This window comes from Muntiacus reevesi, chromosome 19, assembly GCF_963930625.1.
Source record: "Muntiacus reevesi chromosome 19, mMunRee1.1, whole genome shotgun sequence".
Taxonomy (NCBI): Eukaryota; Metazoa; Chordata; class Mammalia; order Artiodactyla; family Cervidae; genus Muntiacus; species Muntiacus reevesi.
This window is the reverse complement of record NC_089267.1, coordinates 47,340,570-47,367,340: the sequence shown is the minus strand read 5'-3', so window position 1 is coordinate 47,367,340 and position 26,771 is coordinate 47,340,570. Positions and strand designations below refer to the sequence as shown.

Below are 26,771 nucleotides of genomic sequence, written 5' to 3'. Positions count from 1 at the left end.
AAAATGTTATATCATCTGTAAGATGAAGTGAAACATGTATACCCTAATTATATGACAAAGCCTTCCCAGGGTTGCTCAGCAGTAAAGAATCTGCCTGCAATGCAGGAGACAGGTTTGAATCCTGGATTAGGAAGATCCCCTGGAAAAGGAAATGGCAACCCACTCCAGTATTCTTGCCTGGGAAATCCCATGCACAGAGGAGCCTGGAGGGCCACAGTCCATGGAGTTGCAAGAGTTGAACACAATTTAGCAACTAAATAATCATCATGTAACAAAGGGTGAGGAACTGAAACTTCTAGATCACATAATACCGGTGGACACAATTTAGCAACTAAATAATCATCATGGAACAAAGGGTGAGGAACTTAAACTTCTAGATCACATAAAACCTCATCAAAACTTTTTTTATAATAATCCCTTGAAGGTAGTTATTAGATGAAATAGCAAAAGCTTTTATCTAAGGTTTTAACCCTTTTTATTGACTTTTTCTTTCTCAACCTGTCAAAAAACAAACAGTATATATTTTGTGTATTTGTAAACAACAGACTTTCAAGTCATTATACTATAGCCCTTAGAAACAGTTCATTTCTTCAGCTCTTCCTGCACACCTGAGTTGGTGGAGGCTTCAGCTTGGAGCTCTTCTGTTTCCCCCTTTAAAGCAAACTCGGCAGGCGCTGGGTGTTCCTGGAGGCTGGATTTCAGAGCATGAGCTGCATAGTTAAGGCTGGTGTTTTCACTCCAATGCCAGTAACCTGAGAAGGGGTTGTAGAGCATTCCCACCACAGTTTGAACTGACAGACCATCTAAAAAATATATATCAAACAGAGTATATTTAACAAACATTTACCGTCCACAAGACAAGTCTCATACAACTCTATTTTTTTTTTAAAAAAAGGATTTATAACTCAACAGACAAAAATATTTTGTAACCATTATAGCTCATTCTTTACTGCAACAGAACATGATATTTGGAATTTGGGTAAGTGCTCAATAAATGTTAGCTGTTATTAATATTTTTTCAGCTCCATTTTCAACAATGTTAACTTGCAGAAATTACTACATTTCATTGAACAGATAATAGTCTTAGTAAAATCAAGTTTATTGATATAACTGTTATATGAACAAAAACACATGAGTCTAAATACTCAAAAGGAATACTAGATGCCAAATAAATGAACAGACCAATGTTGTTACTTGATAGGAATTCAACAGATAAATCAAGTCCTCAGGCGGTATAAAGCAGGGCTAGGAATTACAGGGAGCACAAAAAAGGATTCACAATCTTGCCTTCAAGGAGCTTACAGACAGAAAGATGTAGATACCAAAATAACCATGCTACAAGGCATGCTATAACTGGTATGAAACACTACATAAAAAGTGACAAAGAAGTTCAAAATATAACTGACATGGCAAAGAGCTGGACATGACTGAGTGACTGATGCGCCCACACGCGTGCGCGCACACACACACACACACACACACACTCGCACACACACAGGAATCAGGAAAAAGAAAACGTAAGATAAGCTGATTCAAGAATGACCTCAACAGGACAACTGAGGATATGTAAATTAAAGACATTTGTACCTAATCTTTAAACAAGAGGGCTAAATAGCCAAAAAGTATTCATTGATCGTCTATGATTTGCTTGACCCTGGGTTAGGTGCCACAGGTGAGAGAGAAGAGGTATGTAATACCTAACCCTAACTTCAAGGAATTATGATCTAGTTGAGGAGAGATAACCAACATCCAAAGAAGAGTGGCCTAATTCATTCAGTACTAGGTTCTGTGATTAATAATTATTGGCACATTAAAAGGGTTCCCTGGGAGCTCAGCTGGTAAAGAATCTGCCTGCAGTGCAGGAGACCTCGGTTTGATTCCTGGGTCAGAAAGATCCCCTGGAGACAGTAATGGCTATGCACTCCAGTATTCTGGCCTGGAGAATTCCATGGACTGCATAGCCCATGGGGTTGCAGAGTTGGACACAACTGAGTGACTTTCACTTTCAAAAGTACAGTTAGGCCTTAAAAATTGGAAACATTAATACTTACTTGATTCCAGAATGCTCTCTAGCTTTTCAGGTGAAACGAACTTCTCCCAGGTATGAGTACCTTTTGGTACAATACCTGCAATTTGCTCTGAAAACACAATTCCCAAGGCATAGGACAGTTGTGTTTTGTTGATTGTAGTAATGAATAAAGAACCATCGGGCTAAAAATAATATGAACAGAAGTAAAATTTTCTATGTCAGGAATATCAGCTAGATAAAAGCTTGGCTTCCCTCGCCCTCCTCCTCCCTTCCAAATAATTTAAATGCAGTTAAGAGGCACAAAGACAGATATATAGATCAATGGAACAGAATAGAAAGCCCAGAGATAAATCCACGAACCTATGGACACCTCATCTTTGACAAAGGAGGCAAGGATATACAATGGAAAAAAGACAATCTCTTTAACAAGTGGTGCTGGGAAAACTGGTCAACCACTTGTAAAAGAATGAAACTAGAACACTTCCTACACCATACACAAAAATAAACTCAAAATGGATTAAAGATCTAAATGTAAGACCAGAAACTATAAAACTCCTAGAGGAGAACATAGGCAAAACACTCTCCGACATAAATCACAGCAAGATCTTCTACGACCCACCTCCCAGAATATTGGAAATAAAAGCAAAACTAAACAAATGGGACCTAATGAAAATTAAAAGCTTTTGCACAACAAAGGAAACTATAAGTAAGGTGAAAAGACAGCCCTCAGATTGGGAGAAAATAATAACAAATGAGGAAACAGACAAAGGATTAATCTCAAAAATATACAAGCAACTCCTGAAGCTCAATTCCAGAAAAATAAACGACCCAATCAAAAAATGGGCCAAAGAACTAAACAGACATTTCTCCAAAGAAGACATACAGATGGCTAACAAACACATGAAAAGATGCTCAACATCACTCATCATCAGAGAAATGCAAATCAAAACCACAATGAGGTACCATTACATGCCAGTCAGGATGGCTGCTATCCAAAAGTCTACAAGCAATAAATGCTGGAGAGGGTGTGGAGAAAAGGGAACCCTCTTACACTGTTGGTGGGAATGCAAACTAGTACAGCCACTATGGAAAACAGTGTGGAGATTTCTTAAAAAACTGGAAATAGAACTGCCATATGACCCAGCAATACCACTTCTGGGCACACACACTGAGGAATCCAGATCTGAAAGAGACACGTGCACCCCAATGTTCATCGCAGCACTGTTTATAATAGCCAGGACATGGAAGCAACCCAGATGCCCATCAGCAGATGAATGGATAAGGAAGCTGTGGTACATATACACCATGGAATATTACTCAGCCGTTAAAAAGAATTCATTTGAATCAGTTCTAATGAGATGGATGAAACTGGAGCCCATTATACAGAGTGAAGTAAGCCAGAAAGATAAAGAACATTACAGTATACTAACACATATATACGGAATTTAGATAGATGGTAGCGATAACCCTATATGCAAAACAGAAAAAGAGACACAGAAGTACAGAACAGACTTTTGAACTCTGGGGGAGAACGTGAGGGTGGGATGTTTTGAAAGAACAGCATGTATATTATCTATGGTGAAACAGACCACCAGCCCAGGTGGGATGCATGAGTCAAGTGCTCGGGCCTGGTGCACTGGGAGGACCCTGAGGAGTCGGGTGGAGAGGGAGGTGGGAGGGGGGATCGGGATGGGGAATAAGTGTAACTATATGGCTGATTCATGTCAATGTATGACAAAACCCCCTGAAATGCTGTGAAGTGATTGGCCTCCAACTAATAAAATAATATTTTTAAAAAAATAAATAAATAAAAAATAAATGCAGTTAAGATACACAAGTGTAAACAAAATATAATTTACCAAAATAATATTTATTTTCATCTAGAGAAATTCGTTGTTATCGGCAATCCACTATAGATGCACTCACTGAATTCATGCAACAGCGCTTACAGCTAACTTCTAAAATCATACATTACTATGACTTATGTTTATATTAAATACATTCTTTTGTACATATCAAATACTTTATAATAAAAGGATAGACATGAGATTAGGCTGCCCGTCCTTGTTACATGTCCACACTGATGTTTTAACGTGTTAACACTGCCTTCCCTTCGGGGGAAGCCAAGCCTGCCTAAAGTGTCTGGCGCAGCACACAGCCCCACAGCTTGCACAGGCCAGCAAGGCTGGTAAGTGTTCTCTGACAAAAGCATTGATGATCAAGGTAGAAAAAGCGTCTGGGCTTCCCAAGTGGCTCAGTGGGAAAGAATCCACCTGCCAAGCAGGAGACAAGAGTTCAATCTCTGGATCCAGAAGATCCCCTGGAGAAGGAAATGGGAACCACCTCCAGTGTTCTTGCCTGGGAAATCCCAGGGACAGAGGAGCCTGGCAGGCTATAGTTAATAGGGTCACAAAGAGTCAGACACAACTGAAGTGACTTAGCACGCACACATGCATATTTGCTCCCACAAATGGCAAAAAGATAAATGACTCTTTTAAACATTCTCATTAGCACCTGATGGAGATAAAATGCCCCTCCAAGACAATCATATTAAGATATATGAGAAAATATCTCAAATACCACTCCAAACCAAAAATAAAAATGATGCAAAAAGGCCCTGTAATATTGGGATGTACCCTTAAAACTAAAATATCAGACACTATTTCACAACACACTGTAACATTTCTCTGTAAAACTTTAGTATTCTAAAATATTCAAAATCCCTTGTGTGACAATTATATCTCAATAGAGTTAAGGAAAAAATCAATTATAAATATCTAATCTGTGTTTCATAAAATCTTATTCTAAGGAAACAGTGGTGAGTATTGGTTATTTATTTTTTTTAAAAAATAAGCTTTCCATTAAAGCAAAAATTAGTTTTAAATTCCACATTGCCAGTATTTCTAGCATATGTGAAAGACTCTCCATCCACACATACTGACTGAGACACTACACAAAAAGAAATCATTCAGGAGTTTTGCTTGGACAGGAGCTATGCCTAATAAGGCTCATTTAAGAGGGAACACCATCAAGAAACAATATACACTGAAGGAGGCTACGGATGCGTGGTAACTAAGTGCAACATGGAATCCTGGATTGGATCCTGCAACAGAAAAATGACATTAGTGCAAACACTAAAGAAATTGAACAGGGTCTGTAGTATACTTAATAGTATAATGTCAATGTTAATTTTGCAGCTTTGAAAAATATACCATGGGCTATATTCAGGGCTAGGACTATGGTGAGGCTAGTGAGATGCCCTGAGCACTAAACCGAGGGGGTGCCCCCTCTCCGGGGTGTGCAAATACAGGACTGGCATTGACCAGTGAGTGCGGCCTCGGGCATCATGCCCTGGATACCACACTTGCTCTTACCAGTTCCTACCCTTCCTGGGGAGGATGCTAACAGTGGGACACTTGGGAACAGGAGCACTGTGTACTGTCTTTGCAGCATCTATAAATCTAAAATTATTTTAAAAGGAAAAGCATATTTTAAAAGCTCTATTTAGAGAAGGGGGCAGCAGAGGATGACATAGTAGATAGTATCACCGACTCAATGGACATAAATTTGAACAAAATCAGGGATACAGTGGAGGACAGAGAAGCCTGGCGTGCTGCCGTCCATGGGGTCACTACAGTCAGACACAACTTAGAGACTGAACAACAATAACAACAAATTTAGATAAAGGCTAAGCATTTAATCCTTTTAGCTCTTGAACTTAGGGGGTTACCTCTTGAATATATAAACAACAGAGTTGGAACCACCTTCAGAGGACTAAGTCTGTGGCAAGTTACATAAGCAACATAATGTAATGGAAAGAACCAGACTTGAAATAAAAAGATGTAGCCTTATGTCCCACTTAAGTGCCTAGTGACTTTGACTTAAAGACCATGTGACCTCTGACATCTCTCAAATTCTGATCTTCTCCAGGTCAAAGGAGTTCAGAATGCCTGCCTTACCCTCTTCACCTGGTTGTAGGCAAGATCAAATGAGGTCATTTCTATCAAGCGCTTCCCTGGTGGCTTGATGGTAAAGAATCTGCCTGCAATGCAAGTGACCCAGGTTCCAGCCCGGGGCCAGGAAGATCCCCTGGAGAAAGGAGTGGCTACCCACTCCAGTATGCTTGCCTAGAGAATTCCATGGACAGAGAGCCTGGCGGGCTATAGTCCATGACAAAGAGTCAGAGACAGCTGAGCGACGGACACTTTCACTTTTCTTTCCTTCTTTTAAAGCTGGGAACTATTACACATAGCATGTATGCAGGGTGACTTAACAAAAGCTGGCTAACCAGTTTACGCTAATTATGATTTTTTAAAGTATTAACCCAAATTAATTTCTTAGTAATCACCATTCAGTGCCTGTTAGGTATTTAATCCAAATTATACCAAGGGAAAAGTACCACTGTAAATCTATTGTTTGTATTACAGTGCTCAATACCAACAGTTTTCAGGATCCCTGGACATCAAGATACTGGCTCTGGAAAACCCCAGGACTCAGGGCAAGCTGAGAGCAGAAATAACCTCCAGTAGAGATGTTGTCCCCAGATTCTGTCTTCCTGGTTTCAAGTTTATAAAACATTTATTGGTATGGATACATAATATGTACTCAAAAGAAAAAACAAGCAAGAAAACTCTGCAAGTTACCTTTAACACTTGAAAGCAGCACTGTATAAACGTTTCTAGATCAATCACATGTTCTACAACTTCAGAAGCTACGACAGCATCAAACGTTTCCACAGCGTCTTTCACAATCTCCTCCAGGGAGCACGTTCTGTACTCTATCCTCTTGTCCAGGACCGGGTCGAATGATTTATGGTGCTGTGCTGTTTTAATGTTCTCATCCACAGGATCGATTCCAATGACTGAGGCCCCAAGCCGCCCTAGAGGCTAATGGCATAGAAAACCGTTACCCTCAGGAAGAAAACAGAACACATTAGCAATAAAAACCTTCTCAAAAAGGAGACAGGATCAAGCATGAGGGGAACTACTGGAATCGTTTATGGGTACATGGAAGTTCAATATACCATTTTCTCTAGTTTATACGTTTGATAATTTCCATAATAAAAAGGTTAAAAGTGAGAACAATAATCACAACAAAAAACTTATTAAGAACTACTAACAGTGAGGAAATTTTTATCTACATTCTCTAGATACATTTATAGGCATATAGTACAATATTAAAATATTTACAGAGTGCAATAAATGAAACATATCATTGTAAAAAGAAAAATTTTTTAATATTCAAATTCTCTAAGGAACACTTTCTTCCTCCATAGTTTCTCCTGTGACTGACTAGAAATGATTCTTCACATCCAATTCTTCTTTCAACCTCTACATTTGATCACTTTCCATGACATGCCTAAGATTTTTAAAAAAGCCTTAATTTTGATCAAAACACTGCACAGCATTTATTTTATAACTCCTTAGTTAACAAATTAAAAGTGAAAATCAAATTATTTTAACTTGGAGACAGAAGATCTGTAATAATGCACTGAAAAAGCCATAGAACACATACAGTAAAAGTGTACTCACTTACCATTTGATACACCTCATATTCTTGATTCTATGGGATGTATTTTCACGTATTTTACATTTCCTGAAATTTTATAATTGATGTCAAAAGAAACCAGCCCACTGCCATACAAAGAACATATATGTTCTATGCATATGGAAACTTAGTTATGCATCAAAGGTCTCTGTTAACATCACTGTCGACTTGGTCATTATGACCTTGACAGTAAGACACACCCCTGTATCTTCACTGATATTTAATTGACTCCTACCTACACTGTTACTTAAAATATCTTTCAAAAGTCTGCTTGCCATGCAGCATTGAAACAAAAAGTTACTGTGTTAATAGAAGATTACAAAATTTACTCTAAGCTAAAGCAAATATTGTTCACAGGGAGAATGAGTATTCTTCTAAGAACTCTAGAGCACCTAAAAAGGGGAGAGCCCCCAAAGCCTGCAAGACTCTTACATTTTGATACTGAAGCAAGTGCAAAAGGACAGCTTATCAGTACATTTAAACCAGTGGAAACTGCCTAATATCCTGGGAGAAAAGAGATGACAAAATTTTCCAAACTATTTGAATGACCAGTGCTTTTTTCCTTTCTTTCTTTAAAAATTGAAGTACAGTTGATTTACAATATTATATTAATTTCAGATATATAATCACACGGTGATCCAATAGTTTTATAGACTACACTCCATTAAGGTTATTATAAAACAATAGCTATATTTTCCTGTGCTATACAATATACCCTTGTTGTTTATTTGTTTTATACACAGTAGTCTGTACCTCTTAATCCTCTTATACCTATCTTGCACTTCCCCCCTTCCTTTTTCTCACTGGCCACTACTAGTTTGTTCTCTGTATCTGTGAATCTGTTTCTGTCTTGTTATATGTATTTGTTTATTTTTAAGACTCCATATATAAGTAATGACTATAGTATTTGTCTTTGACTTATTTTACTAAGTGTTAATATCTTCTAGGTCCATCCACATTGTTGTAAATGGCAAAATTTTCATTCTTTTTTATGGCTGAATAATACTACAGTATGTGTGTGTGTGTGTATGTGTGTGTTGTGTATCACATCTTCTTTATCCATTCATCTGTTGATGGATACTTAGGTTGCTTCCATATTTTGGCTCTTATAAATAATGTTGCTATGAGCACTGGTCTGTCTGTATCTTTTCTAATTAGTTGTTTCATTTTCTTCAGAAATATACCCAGGAGCAGAACTGCTCAGTCACATGGCAGTTCTATTTTCAGTGTTTTGAGGTAGCTCCACACTGTTTCCTATAGTGGTTGCATCAGTTTACATTCCCACTAGCAGTGTACTAGGGTTTCCTTTTTTCCATATCCTCACCAACACTTGTTATTTGTAGACTTTTTAATGACAGCCATTCAGACTGGTTTGAGGTGATATGTCATTGTGGTTTTGATTTGCATTTCTCTGATGATTAGGGATGTTGAGCATCTTCTCATGTGTCTGTTGGCCATCTGAATGTCTTCTTTGGGAAAATGTCTATCAGGTCTTCAGCTAGTTTTTCAGTCAAGTTGTTTATTTGTTGATGTTGAGGTGTATGAGCTTTTATGTATTTTGGTTCAGTTCAGTTCAGTTGCTCAGTCGTGTCTGACTCTTTGCGACCCCATGAAGTGCAGCATGCCAGGCCTCCCTTTCCATCATCAACTCCCAGAGTCTACCCAAACCCATGTCTATTGTGTCAGTAATGCCATCCAACCACCTCATCCTCTGTCGTCCCCTTCTCCTCCTGCCCTCAATCTTTCCCAGCATCAGGGTCTTTTCTAATGAGTCAGCTCTCCACATCAGGTGGTCAAAGTACTGGAGTTTCAGCTTCAACATCAGTCCTTACAATGAATGCCCAGGACTGATCTCCTTTAGGATGGACTAGTTGGATCCCCTTGCAGTCCAATGGACTCTCAAGAGTCTTCTCCAACACCACAGTTCAACAGCATCAGTTCTTCGGTGCTCAGCTTTCTTTATAGTCCAACTCTCACATCCATACATGACCACTGGAAAAACCATAGCCTTGACTAGACAGACCTTTGTTGGCAAAGTAATGTCTCTGCTTTTTAATATGCTGTCTAGGTTGGTCATAACTTTCCTTCCAAGGAGCAAGCATCTTTTAATTTCATGGCTGCAATCACCATCCGCAGTGATTTTGGAACCCAGAATAATAAAGTCAGCCACTGTTTCCACTGTTTACCCATCTATTTGCCATGAAGTGATGGGACCGGATACTAAACCCATATCAATCATATCATTTGCAAATACTTTCTCCCATTTAGTAGGTTATCTTTTTGCCTTGATGACAGTTTCCCTTGTTGTAAAAAAAACTTTTAGGTTTAATTAGGTCCCATTTATTTATTTTAATCAGTGCCTCATTTTGGGGTAAAAAAAAAAAATTCCTCACTACACTTTTCTGAAATATTTGTATATTTTTAAGGAAGTAAAAAGAATGTATTACTTTTATAATCATAAAAATATTAAAAACATTATACTTTTCCATTTTAAAAAAATGAACAGTATTATTTCTTAAAAGGATAAAAGAGGGGCTTTCCTGGTGGCTCAGTGGGAAAGAATCTGCCTGCCAATGCAAGAGACATGGGTTCAATCCCTGATCTGGGAAGACCCCACATGCCCCAGAACAACAAAGCCTGAGGGCCATAACTACTGAGCCTGTGCTCGAGAGCCAAGCAGCTGCAGCTATGGAGCCCCCGTGCCACAACCACTGACGCCCAGGTGCCCTGGGGCCCGTGCTCTGCAACGAGAAGCCGCCTCAGTGAGACGCCTGCACCGCACACCCGGAGAGCAGCCCCCGCTCGCCACAACTAGAGAGAGGCCCACGCAGCAATGAAGGCCCAGTGCAGCCAAAAATAAACACACAAAATAAGTGGGGGAAAACCTTCTCCAATGAAAAAAAAGGATAAAACAGGCAAAAACCCACTTCTCAATTTTTTTCCCACTTAAAAATGGCAAGAAAGCTGTAAATCACTTACTTCTGTTAACAATCCACCACCACAACCAACATCAAGAATCTTCATGCCAGACAAAGGTTTTCCTGGCTGGTGATTAGCAACTGTTTTTAAGAGATTGTCTCTTTAAAAAAATTAAAAATATATAAAAACAAACTATTAATTTTATCAATAAAGTCTTAAAAGTGTATAATTTCCAAAGAAATATTAAACTGTTTTTAATCTATTTAAGATTATCAATTTGGGGGACAAAAAATCTTATTTTCAGCATAAAATGATATTATGCTTAATTTATAAAACATTTTTAGTAATAAAAAGCAGGAGGTTTAAAGTAAAGCTCTTGAAATAATCTAGTAATAATTATGACTCAATTATTACTTTAGTAATAATCTAAAGAAAACCTTTAAATTGAGTCTCCTTTAATCTTCTAAGTTAGTGGTGTTTTTATGATCACATAAACAGGCATCCAAAGCAAGTAAACTTAATTCTAAGATAATTATAATAACACTTTACCATATACACAGACATAGGCACACACATATATACACCCATACACACACACAGATACCAAAATATCATAAACTAAACTTTTAAGTTGGACTACTAATTATACTTGGAATTCTAATTATACTTATATTATAGTTGGAATTCTAAATATGCTTATAGTAAAATAAATCTTATATGTAATAAGGACATCTTAGGATATCTTTTATTGCTATTCAAATCAATTGATTTCTAAGAAAAACCTACATAGTGATTAAGGAGATAACTCCGGAATGGAGTTATAATAAACAGAAAGGACCCATTTCAAATGAAGTCCAATCTATTCTTCACACACTGGACAAAATGACTCCTTTACATTATAATTGAAATCATACTGCTCCCTTTCAATGGTTTTAATTATGATTAGAATAAAATCTAAACTTTCAACCATAATTTGGACTGCCCTGGATGGTCTTTTTTAGTGTGATGACTTCAATAAGAGAGTCACAGTGGTTGGAATAGAGTGGTTCTCAAGCTAAGTGTGCGTCAGAATCATCTGGAGAGTTGGCTAAAACATAGACTGCTGACCCCCAAAGCAGTAGGTCCAACATGAGACCTGAGAATTTTGTATTTCTAACAAAATCACAGGTGATAATGATGTTGCTAGTCCAGGGCTAACCTTGAGAACCACTGGTTGAGTTTAACAGAATGGCATTTCTGCTTTTCTCTGCCTCAGTGTTTCTGTGACCCGCTAATTCAGTGGCAGTAAAAACATGCCAGTAGTTTCCCTTTTGCTGCACTAATATCAACCAGCAAAACCAGTCAGGAAGCTCCTTAAGGCAGTCTGATCTGATATTCTGGGTCTATCACAGAGCTTTGCCCATATCGGCTGCTGAAAAATGTTTAATGAATAACTAAAGACATGGACAGAAGAACAAATAAGCAATTTTGTGATAGGTGGGTTCTGATGAGCCCTTGGCATAGCAAACTCTAAGTTCCTGAAATACATGAACTATGTTTTGAATGATGAATACCTCAGCAGCTCTTATACTCTTACAGAGTCTAGACCCCAAGCTCTGTACAAGGTTAAGTTCTCAAAAAAATTGTTGAATTGAACTTTCTAAGTAGAATTCCTTTCATCAAACTTCCTAAATGTCAAGGATATTATAAAATGACCTTGATGCCATAGGACTATAATTCCTTTTCATATGGATTTAATTCTAATTAATTTGATAATAACCAAAAATAAAATACTTCAAGTTAATTTATGAAAGCAGTCTAGAATTTAAGTGGTGTTATTAAAAAAAAACTAATAGCTTTGAACAATGGACACTGAAGAGAATCCTAATTTCCAAAGCAAACGTAAAATGCAGTGTTTTGAACCTAGGCATAAACCAAGAGAAAAATAAACTTGAAAGAAAATGAATTATTGAAAAGAGCTATATTTTAAAAGGCCTAGAATTTTTGGACTGTTACCTAATGAATGGCACCCTCAGGTCATTCATAGAGTGAAGAGGCGCATAAACTCCTTGCTCATCCCACCACCTGTGAGCCAGGGCCAGGAAGGTCTTCACCTCACTACTGTCTACAGTGGTCCGCGAAGTACTGTATGGTCTTGTCCGAGGGAGCCTAAGAGGTCATTAAGAAGAGCCAGGCCAAAATCACCATTTGAAAAAATGCAGCATGGGATATATTAAGTAGAAAGACACTCTAATCTACAATTTATTAGATTCTAAATACATATATTGTTCATTTTCTGATATTTCAAAACAAGTTTTCTTATAATTACAGTGTGTGTGTGTGTGTGTGTATATATATATATATATATATAACAAATTAATTTTCTTTCAAAGTAAGTTACAACAAAAATGAAACTATAAAACTTGGACTTTTGGGTCACATAGTAGCAGCTGTAGCAGTGGAGTAGTGGTAGTGACTATTTACTGATCACAGTTCCTGCAACATAGTGGGTGCTCAGGAAACATTTGTCAAATAAATAATCTGAAGGGGAAGGGCTAGAAGAGTATACGGTTCACCTAAATTTTTTTTAAATCAAATGGGATCAAATAGGGACTAAATAGGGAGCATAGAGACACCACAACAGGTCCATGTCAAGGCACGTGACAGAAAAATCCCCCAGAGGTTCTTGGGCAACAGAACAGGTTGTTAGGTTAGCACAGGCAAAGACATTTAAATCTGTACTACGCTTTCCTTAGCAGAGTACATTCCATACTGGTTACTCACTATCCTTTTAAGAATTAAATGCCACTCTTCTTTAATATTATCCTATGAATATTACCCTCTTTTTCATGCTCTATGCAAAGCCTGGGTAATGAAGGACTAACTTACAATAGATAACAGCAGGAGGTTGCTCAGTTGACCAAGAATGATTTTACAGACATCCAATCTCAAAGGAACTCATTCATTTATGAGAAGTAGAAGCATGCATTTGGAAAACAGAGCTCATACCTTAACTCTAAGCAATATTTTTCACAAGGTTAGAAATTGGTTTATAATATATGAATACAGGAAGATATTACTTTGATTCAATCTTACTATATAGGATGTATACTTAACCACTATATGTTTATGTTACACCCAAAACATTTATGATTTAAGCACTGTGTTATTTGTGTCCTGTCATAAGGATATTACGAGGAAGTAGTTCTCCAAGGAATATAGTCTTACATTAAAAATGAAAGCTATCACTGAATATGGATGAAAAGTGAGCACTGGATTTATACTATATCCAAATTTTCTGTGGGTCTGAAAATTTTCAAATTTAAAAGTTGTTGGAAAAATAAGAATATTTAAATAAACAAAAGCTACTGTAAGGTCTTCCCTGGTGGCTCAGATGGTAAAGAATCCACCTGCAATGTGAAAGACCTGGGTTCGATCCCTGGGTTGCAAAGATCCCCTGGAGGAGGACATGACAACCCACTCCAGTATTCTTGCCTGGAGAATTCCATGGACAGAGGAGCCTGGTGGGCTAAGTCCATAGGGTTGCAAAGGATCAGACACGACTGAGTGACTAAGCACCTTAATCAAACCACATGAGTTATACTGACAGTTTATTAAACACAATCAATATAAAACTGTTATTGTACATTATTGTGTAAATATTTGCCACAGTAATGAATAAACTTACCTATAATTCTTCATCCAATTCAGCCAGGCAAAAGTCATGCTATAGGATTTGAACCACATGATTCTGTTTTCATTGAAGACCCATGGTTTAACTTGTAGAATCCAACTGAGCTGATTCTTTGGATAAACTGAAAAAAGAAAACAAAACGTCTAAAGAAAGCATTGTACAGTGTGAATCCCTGGTATGCATGTGACTGAAGAAGCTATTTTATATGGCAATCCTGTATTACAACTGACAAACAAAAGGGTCTTTTTCTTAATTTTGGACTTTATTCTAAATTATAAAAAAAAAAATCTTGCAGTCTGCTATCTAACTCTAATCAGACATTCCTGAAATTATAATTAGCAAAAATAAGTAATGCCTATGTTAGAGTTTTTCATGCATTTGTTTTTATATCCATATAATGCTTTATAAAGTTATTAAAAATTACATTCAAATTAAAACTACATTACCTTTTAAGCTAGGGTAATATTAATTTTGAGATTATTTATCAAAACTAGTTCAAATTCTCTTACTTTCATGTTGGCTACATGATATTGATTTATACATATGCTCAATACTCTTTACAGAGGAAAAAATGTGCATATATATATAATGTATACATTATGTATATATCATATATACATAATGTATAATATATATATATCCTAAAATAAATAGTCATCCAGTTTACAAGTTCCAATTTACACAAGAGCCTACTTCATGAATTACTCTGCAGCAAAACATTCAGTTGTTCAATAAACATTTAAACAAAATAGACCTTAGAGCAAAGAAAACTACTAGGATACTACAAATTTAACAAACAAAAAAAGTCAGTGGTTTCTACACATTAACAATGAACAACTGGAAAGGAAAATTCAAAATGTTCTTTTATTTAAAATCAGTCCAAAAAAGAATACTTCCATTGCTGTATAAATCCATCAAAACATGTTCAGAGGTCTGTAATCAAAGACAACCTAATAAATGATGAAACATACGATGCTCTTGGAGTGGAAGATTCAACATAAATCCTCCCCAAATTCATCTATATGTTCAACACAATTTCTATCAAAATTCCAACAGTCTTTTTTTGGTAGTTATAGACAAGCTGATTCTAAAATTTATATAAAAAGGCAAAAGAGACAGAATAACTAAAACAATATTGGAAAAGGTGAGTAAAATTGCAAGAATCAAATACCCAATTTTAGGACTTATTATAGAGCTACAGTAACCAAGGCAGTGAGGTACTGGAGGAGAGACAGACTCCAATGTCAGTGCAAGAAAAGAATGTCCAAAAAGAGACCAAAAAAAAAATTTACCCAACTGATTTTTTTACAACAGTGCAAAAGCAGTTCAAAGGAAGAATGGTCTTTTCAATAAATGGTGTTGAAACAATTAGATGTCCTCAACAAAAAAGAGCATTTTGACCTAAATCTCACATCTTACACAAACCTGAACTCAAAATGATATAAATACAAAATTATAAAACTTTTAGAAGAAAATACAGCAGAGGATCTTCATGACTTAGAGTTACACACAGAGTTCTCATATCTCACACCAGAATCACAATCCATAAAATACTGATTAAATTGGATTTAAACAAAATTCAAAACTTATGCTCTGCAAAACACTTTGTTAAGAAAAAGCAAAGTCAAGTCACAGAATGGGAGGAAATATTTGCAAAACATATATCCCATAAAGAATTGGTATATGGAATATATACTCTAAACAGTAAAATGAAGCAAAAACAACAAATAAAAATCTCGCACAGAAAAAACAAAACAAAACAAGCAATCCAGTTATAAAATGGGTGTGGGTATTATAAAATGGGTATAAAAAGACATTTCATTAAAGAGGATCAGTAAGTCAGTTCAGTAGCTCAGTCATGTCCAACTCTTTGCGACCCATGGACTGCAGCACACCAGGCCTCCCTGTCCATCACCAACTCCCGGAGTTTACGCAAACTCATGTCCGTTGAGTCGGTGATGCCATCCAACCTTCTCATCCTCTGTCGTCCCCTTCTCCTCCTGCCCTCAATCTTTCCCAGCATCAGGGTCTTTTCAAATTAGTCAGCTCTTCGTATCAGGTGGCCAAAGTACTGGAGTTTCAGCTTCAGCATCAGTCCTTCCAATCAATATTCAGGGCTGACTTCCTTTAGGATGGACTGGTTGGAGCTCTTTGCAGTCCAAGGGACTCTCAAGAGTCTTCTCCAACACCACAGTTCAAAAGCATCAATTCTTCTGTGCTTAGAAGAGGATATACAGATGCAAATAAGCACATAAAGAGATATTAAGTATCAATAGCCATTAGAAGAATGCAAATGAAAGTCACTACATACCTCTCAAATTGGCTAAAATTTAACCATCCTTGATATGACCAGGTGTGGACGAAGATATGAAAAAACTGGATCTCATATATTGCTAGTAGGAATGTAAAATGGTACAGACACCATGAAAAGGAGTTTAGCAGTTTCCAATAAAGCTACACGTATTTATCTTGCAGCTTAGCAATTGCATTCCTGGGCATTTATCCCAGAGAAGTAAAAATTTAATCCACACAAAAACCTGTACGTCAATTTTCATAGTAACTTAATTCATAACAGCCCCAAACTGGAAACAATCAAAATACCCTACAGTAGGTGAATGGTTAAACAAACTGCAGCATATGCATATCAAGAAATACTACTAAGAAATCAAAAGGAGTTAACAATAGGTACATGCAGAAAGTCGGATGGATTTCAAAGGTATTTATGCTGAGTACAGGAAAATTTTTTCAAAAGGTATATATTGTATGATTCCATTCATATAAAACTCTTGAAATGGCTAAATTATAATGGAAATAATAATATAATGTAACAGAAAACAGATCAAGGTTTAAGGTTGCTGGTAGGATTTGACTATAAAGGAGCAGTACCAGGACTTTTGTTGTGATTATGGGACAGTTCCATATCCTGACTGTGGTGATTATTACACAAATCTCTACGTGTAGTAACACAAACACACACAGACCAAAGGAGCACAGGTTAGGGTGGTGAAATCCAAATAAGGACTGTAGTTTAGTTAATGGTATCACACCAACGTCAATTTCCTGGCTCTGACAATGTATTGTATTAGCCAAAAAATTCGTTTGGATTTTTCCATACAACATAGTGGAAGTCCTAACAAACTTTTTTTTGCCAGCCCAATAATATGGTTATGTAAGATGTTATCACTGAGGAAATGGGTGAAGGGTATACGGAAATTCTCTGTATTATTTTTGTAACTTCTTATGAGTCTAATTATTTCAAAATAAAATTTAATTAAAGAGCACAAGTGCACACTACAAAATGACTCTCCTACTCCTGACTATATACCTATCCAATTTTCCTCTCCAGAGGCAACCAATGTTACTAGATTTGTTTGTAAGCATCCAGATATTCTATACATAGTTTATCTTCGTATATCAACTTCTCTCCTTTTATACAAAATGTAGCACAGTATACTCATTCTTCTGTACCTTGCTCTTTTCAGGTACTGATGTATCTTTTTTTTTTTCCATTTATTTTTATTAGTTGGAGGCTGATGTATCTTGAAGATTTTTTATATAATAGACCATTAGAGTTACACAGTAATCTATCGTATGGTTATATTTATTTAAGCAGTGCTCTACTAATGGATGTTTACTTAGGTTATTTCTAATTTTGTGCTACTCCAAAAACATAAGATTGAATTACACAGGTAACTTCATACATTTTTGAGACTACCTGCATATAAAACCCCAAGAATTGTTGTGTCAACTGGCATGTGTATTTATAAGTCTGTAATTTCCTTCACAGATGTTAAACCAATGTAATTCCATGGGTAATATGAGATTCTAGGGATGGTTTTCCCACAGTGATTATATGTTGATAGCCACCTATGCAATGTATTATCAAACTTTTTTATCTTTGTAATCCAATAGATGAAAATGGTATCTTAGTAGAGTTTCAATTTATCATGAGTGAAGTTAAGTGTCTTTTTTTTAAGTTTAATGGTGCTATAGGCAAAGGGTTAATCACTTAGTTGTGTCTGGCTCTTTGCGACTTCATGGACTGTAGCCTGCCATGTTCCTCTGTCCACAGCATTCTCCAGGTTAGAATACTGGTGTGGGTTGCCATTCCCTTCTCAAGATCTTCCCGACGCAAGGGTCGAACCTGGGTCTTCTGCATTGCAGGCAGATTCTTTACCATCTGAGCCACCAGGGAAGCCCCCAATAGTGCTACGGTCTGAATAATATCCCCTCCAAATACATATGTTGAAATCCTGACCCCTAAGGTGATGGTATTAGGTGGTGGTCTTTGGGCAGGATTAGGTCTTAATGATGGAACTTTCATGACTAGATTTAGTGCCCTTATACAAAAAGACCGCAGAGAGTGAAAAGGATCTACCTATGAACCAGGGGAGTGAGCACTCACCAGTTTTGGACTCTGTAGTCCCCAGGGCTGTGAAAAATAATATTGTTGTTTATAAGTCACCTAATCTGGTATTTTGTTGCAGCAGTGGAACTAAGACAAATGGTCATTTATATTCCTGTCTTGCCTTTTCATAGTCTCTGAACATTCTTCTCTTGAGATTTTTGTTTTTAAAATTTTGTCTTATAGGACTTTACAGTATGGCCCAAATTAACTTCAACGTTCTCAAAAAAAAAATTTGTGTTTCTAGACTTCTGCTCATGTTATTCTCTCTTCCATCACTGCTAGCTGTATTACTTTTTAAGACCCAGGTCAGCTATCACCTCCTTTATTTCTTTAGGTAGGTAAACGAGATATTAGAGAATTAAGTGGGACTTTCCCGATGGTCCAGAGATTAAGACTTTGCCTTCCAATGTAGGGGGAGTGGGTTCAATCCCTGGTTGGGGAAGGAATGCCAAAAAACAAAATGTTAAAAAAAAAAAAGAAAAAAGAAGAAGGAATATTGTAACAAATTCAATAAAGACTTTAAACGTGGTCCACATCACAAAAATCTTTTTAAAAAAGAAGAGCATTATGAAAACTGTGATACATAGATAAGAATTTACAGTTGACCCTAGAACAACTTGGGGGTTATGGATGCCAAGGCATGCATGCAGTAAAAAACCCAGGTATAACTTTGTAGACAGCCTTCCGTATCAGCCATCCTACAGTCTTGAATTTAACCAACCTCAGACAGTATGGTAACTGGAGTACATATTTACTGAAAAAAAAATCTGCATTTAAGGAAACTGGTGCGGTTCAAACTTGTATTGGTCAAGGGTCAACTGTATACGGTATCATCATGAAATTGAGCCTCAAAGGTTTTAATGTAGTCCTTGATCTCTAGCCAGCGATGTCCCCTATCTCCCTCTCACCCCATCTCATTTCTGGATAATTAGGCCTTCAGTCATCAGTATGGCCAGAATTCTTAACAGTCTTAAAAATCGCTTCGCCATAACAGAGAAACTAATCAAGTTTGTTTTAATAGAATGCTAACAATTCCTTCTTTTTTAAAAAAAGAAAAATTATTTGGCTGTGCTGAGTCTTAATCATGTCACGAGTAATCTTTGGTTGCAGCCTGAAGGATCTAGTTCCTTGACCAGGGATCAAACCCAGGCCCCTGCATTGGGAGCCTGGAGTCTTAGCCACTGAACCACCAGGAAGTCCCGTATCAGCTCCTTCTTTACCTTGAAACTGTGACATTCTGGTATTTGAAATTTCAAAGGAATGGGGAAATTTTTCATTTTATTTATTCGAAAAGTCATTTATCAGCACCTCTCTGGTACTAAGCTAACAGCGCAGAAGCCCTCTACCCTGCCAATGCTGTAGTTCTGGCATTCGCCATTGTCTGGATTACTCTTAGGCCTCCCTGAGCCTCCACTCCACTTTCTACACAGATGCTAAGTGTTATTTCTTAAAAACAAGTCTGATTATGCTATTCCTTTAGTAATTTCCCACTTCTTCAAGATAAAGTCAATCCCAGGAGGTGTGTGTGGTCTTTCATGTACTTGTCATGACCTACAATGTCTCCGTCTTATCCCTGGCCATTCTCTGCCCTCACTTACAGCCCTTTATCCACACCATACTTCTCAAGCAACACCCTGCAGTTTCTGAGAAACCTCCTCACAGATACTCAAGCTGGTCCTCTGGCCACTCCAACTTCTAAAACTGGACAACTTTAAGACAGCTTCTTAAATACCTTAAGTTTCCCTGACCCCAAATTTCCTTTATGTCCACTCCCCAAAAAAGCAAATGTTTACACTGTATGTTTTCTAAATTTCTGATTATAAAAGACATATTTACTGAAAAATTACAAAAAGTATATAAAGAATGATAAAATCATAGATCACCAACTCCACATTATCACTGCTAAAATTTTAATGTATCTCTATTCTTGCTATATATCTCTAAGTTCATAATACAAGCTGCTTTGTAGCTGATTTTTTTTTTTACTGTTTCTAAAATTGACATGTAGTTAATTTACAATATTTTCTTCATTTCAGGTGTACAGAAAGTGACTCAAGATGTATGTGTGTATATATATATATACACACACATATGAATATATACACATTCTTTTACAGATTCTTTTCCATTATAGGTTACTACAAGATACTGAATATAGTTCTCTGTGGCATACAGTAGGTTCCTATTGTTTATCTATGTGAGTGTGTATATGTTAATTCCAAACTCATAATTGATTCCCTCCTACCCCACTCCTGCTATCCCTTTTGGTAACTGTAAGTTTGTTTTCTATGTCTGTGAGTCTATTTCTGCATTGTAAATAAGTTTCATTTATGTCATTTTTTCAGATTCCACATATAAACAGTACTATGTGATACTTGTCTTTCTCTGACTTACTTTACTGTATGACGATCTCTAGGTCCATCTATGTTTCTGCAAATGGCATGATTTCTTTAAAGGTGGAATAACATTCCATTGTGTATATATACCATATTTCTTTATCTGTTCATCTGTCAAAGGACACTTAGTCTGCTTCCATGTCTGAGCTATTGAAACAGTGCTGCTATGAACAATGGGATGCATGTTTCTTTTCAGATCAAGTTTTTCTCCATATAAATGCCCAGAAGTGGAATTGAAGGGTCCTTGCTGCGCTTCTTGAACACAACAGACATGCCTCCACCTCAGGGCCTCTGCAACTGCTGCTGTTGCTGCCTGGCATATCTTTTCCATGTTATCAACACACCTCACTCCTTCATCTCATCCACGTTTAAGTACATCGTTTCATCCCTGATAATCCTTCTGACACTGAAACCCCTCAACCCATATGCAAGATCATATGGTAACTCTATTTTTTGTTTTTTAAGGAAACTCTATACTGTTTTCCATAGTGGCTGCCCCAATATACATATACACTCCCACCTAGAGTACAGGAGGCTTCCTTTTTCTCCACACCTCTCTAGCATTATTTGTAGATCTTTCTTTCAATCATGGTCATTCTGACTGGTGTGAGGTGATACCACATTGTAGGTTTATATTTCTCTAATAATTAGCAGCAAATTTGGAGTATATCAGCAAATTTGGAAAACTCAGCAGTGGCCACAGGACTGGAAAAGGTAAGTTTTCATTCCAATCCCAAAGAAAGGCAATGCCAAAGAATGCTCAAACTACCACACAATTGCACTCATCTCACACGCTAGTAAAGTAATGCTCAAAATTCTCCAAGTCAGGCTTCAGCAATACATGAACTGTGAACTTCCAGATGTTCAAGCTGGTTTTAGAAAAGGCAGAGGAACCAGAGATCAAACTGCCAACATCTGCTGAATCATTGAAAAACCAAGAGAGTTCCAGAAAAACATCTATTTCTGCTTTATTGACTACGCCAAAGCCTTTGTCTGTGTGGATCACAATAAACTGGAAAATTCTTCAAGAGTTGGGACTACCAGACCACCTCACCTGCCTCCTGAGAAACCTGTACAGGTCAGGAAGCAACAGTTAGAACTGGACAAGGAACAACAAACTGGTTCCCAATAGGAAAAGGAGTACGTCAAGGCTGTATATTGTCACCCTGCTTATTTAACTTATATGCAGAGTACATCATGAGAAATGCCGGGCTGGAGGAAGCACAAGCTGGAATCAAGATTGCCAGGAGAAATATCAATAACCTCAGATATGCAGACACCACCCTTATGGCAGAAAGTGAAGAACTAAAGAGCCTCTTGATGACAGTGAAAGAGAGTGAAAAAGTTGGCTTGAAGCTCAATATTCAGAAAACAAGATCATGGCATCGGGTCCCATCACTTCATGGCAAATAGATGGGGAAACAGTGGAAACAGTGGCTGACTTTATTTTTTAGGGATCCAAAAATCACTGCAGATGGTGACTGCAGCCATGAAATTAAAAGACGCTTACTCCTTGGAAGGAAAGTTATGACCAACCTAGACAGCATATTAAAAAGTAGAGACATTACTTTACCAACAAAGGTCCGTCTAGTCAAGGCTATTGTTTTTCCAGTAGTCATGTATGGATGTGAGAGTTGGACTATAAAGAAAGCTGAGCGCTGAAGAACTGATGCTTTTGAACTGTGGTGTTGGAGAAGACTCCTGAGAGTCCCTTGGACTGCGAGATCTAACCAGTCCATCCTAAAGGAGATCAGTCCTGAATACTGATTGGGAGGACTGATGTTGAAGCTGAAACTCCAACACTTTGTCCACCTGATGTGAAGAGCTGACTCATTGGAAAAGACCCTGATGCTGGGAAAGATGGAGGGCAGGAGGAGAAGGGGACAACAGAGGATGAGATGCTTGAATGACATAACCGACTCAATGGACATGAGTCTGGGTTAACTCCAGGAGTTGGTGATGGACAGGCAGGAGCGGTGTGCTGTGGTTCATGGGGTCGCAAAAAATCGGACACGACTGAGCGACTGAACTGAACTGAATAATTAGCAATACTGAGCTTTTCATATGGTGGATCACCCAAATGTCTTCCTCAGAGAAACGTCTATTTAGGTCTTCTATAACTTACCTTCTTAACACTACATTTAATCATTTACCACATGGCCTTACTTTGATTTAAACTATGGTATTTATTGAGGCAGCATTATTTTTCACTGTATTGACAGCAACAATACAGTGTTTTTTTTTTTTAACTGGCTGGGTCACAGCTTATGGGATTTGTGTCCTATACCAGGGATTGAACCCTATCCACAGCAGGGAAACACTGGGATCCTAACCACTAGGCCACCAGAGAACTCCCACAACTTATCTACTGGAGGCCTTTAAGTTTCCCAGTTTTTGTTCTTTATAACCTGATCTTAGCTCCAACTAACATTTCATTTAAAACAACCTCTAGATATCACTTCTTTAAAATTCCCAGTGCCTCGCATAGGGTATTTGTTAAATGAGTTTCACGCAAAGGATGAACTTAGCGTTCCGGTTAATACTGGGAGTTAAATAATCAAACTGTCTTCTACAAGCATGAGGTTCAGTGAGTTTTTTTTTGTCTTATTTTCGCAGTTTGTTGAATTAACCTATTCATCAAAAAACAGTATAGCTGCCTTATACGCTGGGGAAAAGGGGGGGGGAGGGGCAAGATATGTGCAAATAAAACACAGATACAAGACGATAAATAAATATGACCGTTGGTGTCCTTTCTCGCGGAGGCAAAAGAAAAAAAGCTGAAGACCTCGCGACTCCAACGGGCAGTTTGTCGCCGGCTCCTAGGGAAGGAGCTCAAGAAAGTTAAGACAAAGGTCACTGAATATATGGCGGCGGACCGCGCGGCCTTCGCTCTCTTCCGCCAGGACCACTAGGCCTCAGCTACTTTTCCCAGCCTCTGGGAAACAGCGTAACAGCCTAGGCCGGGCGTTCAACACACAGGAAGGACCAGCGCAGAAGACAGTTTTGGCCCAGCCCGCGCGGACCGAGACAGCGGGCCGCCCGCTACCGCGCCTGCGCAGGTCAGTCCGCTCCAAGGGCTTCGCGAGCGCGACACGCACACACACACACACTCACACACACACACACACACACACACACTCACCCGCCGACGTAGTTAGGCGAGAAGAGTCAGCCTGTGGGTTCCGGAATCCCGCTCTGAGTCCTCCTAAAAATCGCCTCCCGGAGGAGCTCAGCTTGCTTCCTCCCCACATCACGACAGAACGGATACGCCTCTCTTCCGGTCCCTCCCGCAAAAGATCCCCAACAGAAAGGTTCCGAGAGCCATCTTAATCATGGTCACTGTGATGGATATTATAGATGTGTGGCTGTAATTACTGTTCACGTTCAATGTCAAACGAGGCATTCAGTTAGACTACAGAATGCTTGCATTGTCATGTTTCACTATGCCTATTCCTGTATGACCTCTCAAAGCAGCCATCAGACCACCTCCAAGTAGCCACTTAGAGCTGTTTGAGCTACTTTTATTCCTATGTAGCTCTAATTATTTCATACTTGAGATGTCCCCCAAGGACATTTATACTCCTACCTATAAGACACTGATCCTAAGAGAATCACAAAAGATCTGAAGCATTTCTTTCTTAAGGGGAATACTGTCCCCCCCCCTTTCAAGGCACTAAAATGTGAGAGGGCCCGAAATCCAAGTTGAAAATTTTATTTTCTGTGAGTGACCTGATAATATTCCAGAGCACACAGTATGTCGCAGAGAACTCAGGCTAGGCAACTTCACTTAATTAGAACAGGCAATCATTTACATTTACATTTTACTTCTGTGTAACAGTCTTTCCTTGGGTAAGAACAATGATAAATTTCCAACATTAAAGGCAAAAAAATCATTGTACATTTTTTACCGGCAGGGTCAGACTGGTAAAGGCTTCTGTGAATTAGTGAAGTCTACTGCTCAGTAATGGTCTTTCCCTTATGACTTCTTAGTAAAATACTGACTACTTCCTAAGTGGTTGCAAATTTATCAGTTGTCTTCAGAGCTCCCCTCTCAATATATTAATACATGATCATCTCTCCCAACTGAAGGTAGAAAGCTCTGCACAGAAGAACACTTATTAGCACATGTTCTATTTGCTGGAGTGAGATTCAAGGAAAAAGCAAAGTGAAAGTTTGCTTTCACACCAGTTCGACAACAAAGGCAATGATTTGCCTTAATACCAAGAGAAAACAAAGTCTCTTGAATACCCACTGGTTTGGTTCAGTTATGCAAAACTAGCTTACAGAATTTTTCTCTACAAGTAGCAACAAAAGGCTTTTCCAATGATGCTTAAACACAAGTTGTGCTGGAAGGACTAGCAGCTATGTGATGTTATGTTTGTCCTTGGGATTATTTCCCAGATCATCTCCATGGTCTCACCCATATTGTAAACTGGAATCCACAGTTAATTTTGCTATAAAACTAAAAATCTACTTAATATTTTGAAATTCAATTTTATAGCTTTATATAAACTTTTAAAATTCAAGTTAAGAGTAAAGTTCTCCCTTACAGGGAACAGCTTTATCTCTTTGAAATAACTCTACTACATCCACTCAGGTTTAACTGGTAAATTTTTGTATTTATAAAATTCCATACAAATTGGTAACTTAGGGTAATTTTATCTTAACATTACCAAAATCAAAATAGGAGACAGGAAAACCCTGTGGGTGACACCTAGTAAAACTTTAGGGTATAAATGTAACTCATCACACATGAGTTATTTTAAGGGCTATTAAGTTATTTAAACCCATCTTCTCCTTTAGGTTTAGACATTACAAATTCTACTTAAAACTGAAGAATTTAAGGACTAGCCGTTTAAGACCTTATATAGTTTAAGAAAATTAGTTCCACAGTGATTAAGTGATTTGCCCAAAACCATCAAGAAGCAGAGCCAGGACAATCCAAATGAATTTAAGACTATTTCCACTACACCATGCTTTGTACAGGTCAGAAACTTTAATAATTTGTAACTACTATTTATACTTCATGTGTTTCTTCGAAGAAAGAGTAACTCAGACATTAAAAAATAGATGATTTTTGGAAAGTTTAACTATTATGAATAATACCATTAGAAATAGATGCTTTTTAAAAAAGACATTTTACAAGGGTAGGAAACATGTACACTGAAATTCCACACCAATCTTTATTTATACTTAGGGGCCTCAAACAAATCTTATAATTATCTTGTCCAAATTACATTTTATTCTCTTAATGGTGTGGTTTACGCCCATTACACAAAAACAAGTACGATTATTAATACACTAGAAATATGTTAAAAGAAAACCTCTTAAGACAGATTTTTATTAACCAATCCAGACAAATAATTATCTCAAAAAATTAATCTATTAATTTTCTGGTGGTGTCATTTTAGAAAAGATTTCATAACCAAATTACACATCTAATTAATTTACGTGTAAGTTTTAGCATTCACATCCCAAATCATGGAAGCCCTATTTTTTATAAAATCTTACCACTCAAGGTAAACATACTTCATTACATGTCAATGAAATGATGAATTTGCTAAACTGAAAACCCAAATATCTAGAACTGATATATTTACTAATAATCATATACATCATGACTATGCTTTTAAAACTATCTACAGATTTAAATGATAAGCTGGTATATTATGGCAGAGTAAATCAAACTGTCAAATACTACTATTGGCTCTAGTTCATATCTTGCCCAAAAATGTGCATATCATAGCCAGAATTTTTCTGTAGAATTTTATTTTGAAAATATTATTTCACTTGAAGATT

At 37.4% G+C, this 26,771-nt stretch overlaps 1 protein-coding gene across 1 annotated transcript; it reads right to left on the bottom strand.

Annotated features, from left to right (window-relative positions):
• COQ3 (coenzyme Q3, methyltransferase) lies at positions 1-24,272 on the bottom strand. The gene is made up of 7 exons (XM_065911285.1): positions 24,115-24,272; positions 14,163-14,289; positions 12,491-12,643; positions 10,556-10,655; positions 6,673-6,915; positions 2,052-2,211; positions 1-803 (listed from the first exon to the last, which is right to left on the bottom strand). Exons 1-7 carry the CDS (start codon positions 24,221-24,223, stop codon positions 583-585), a joined length of 1,113 nt encoding a protein of 370 aa, XP_065767357.1. The 5' UTR covers positions 24,224-24,272; the 3' UTR covers positions 1-582.
• Positions 24,273-26,771: the final 2,499 nt, after the last annotated feature.

What these genes read in the sequence shown, in the direction of transcription:
- COQ3 (XM_065911285.1), bottom strand. Translation starts at nt 24,223, where the DNA reads ATGTGGGGAGGAAGCAAGCTGAGCTCCTCCGGGAGGCGATTTTTAGGA. An exon ending in CTGAGGGTGCCATTCATTAG is followed by an intron (nt 10,656 to 12,490) that starts GTAACAGTCCAA and finishes ATTTTTTTAAAG; the next exon opens with AGACAATCTCTTAAAAACAG. An exon ending in AGAGAGCATTCTGGAATCAA is followed by an intron (nt 804 to 2,051) that starts GTAAGTATTAAT and finishes TATATTTTTTAG; the next exon opens with ATGGTCTGTCAGTTCAAACT.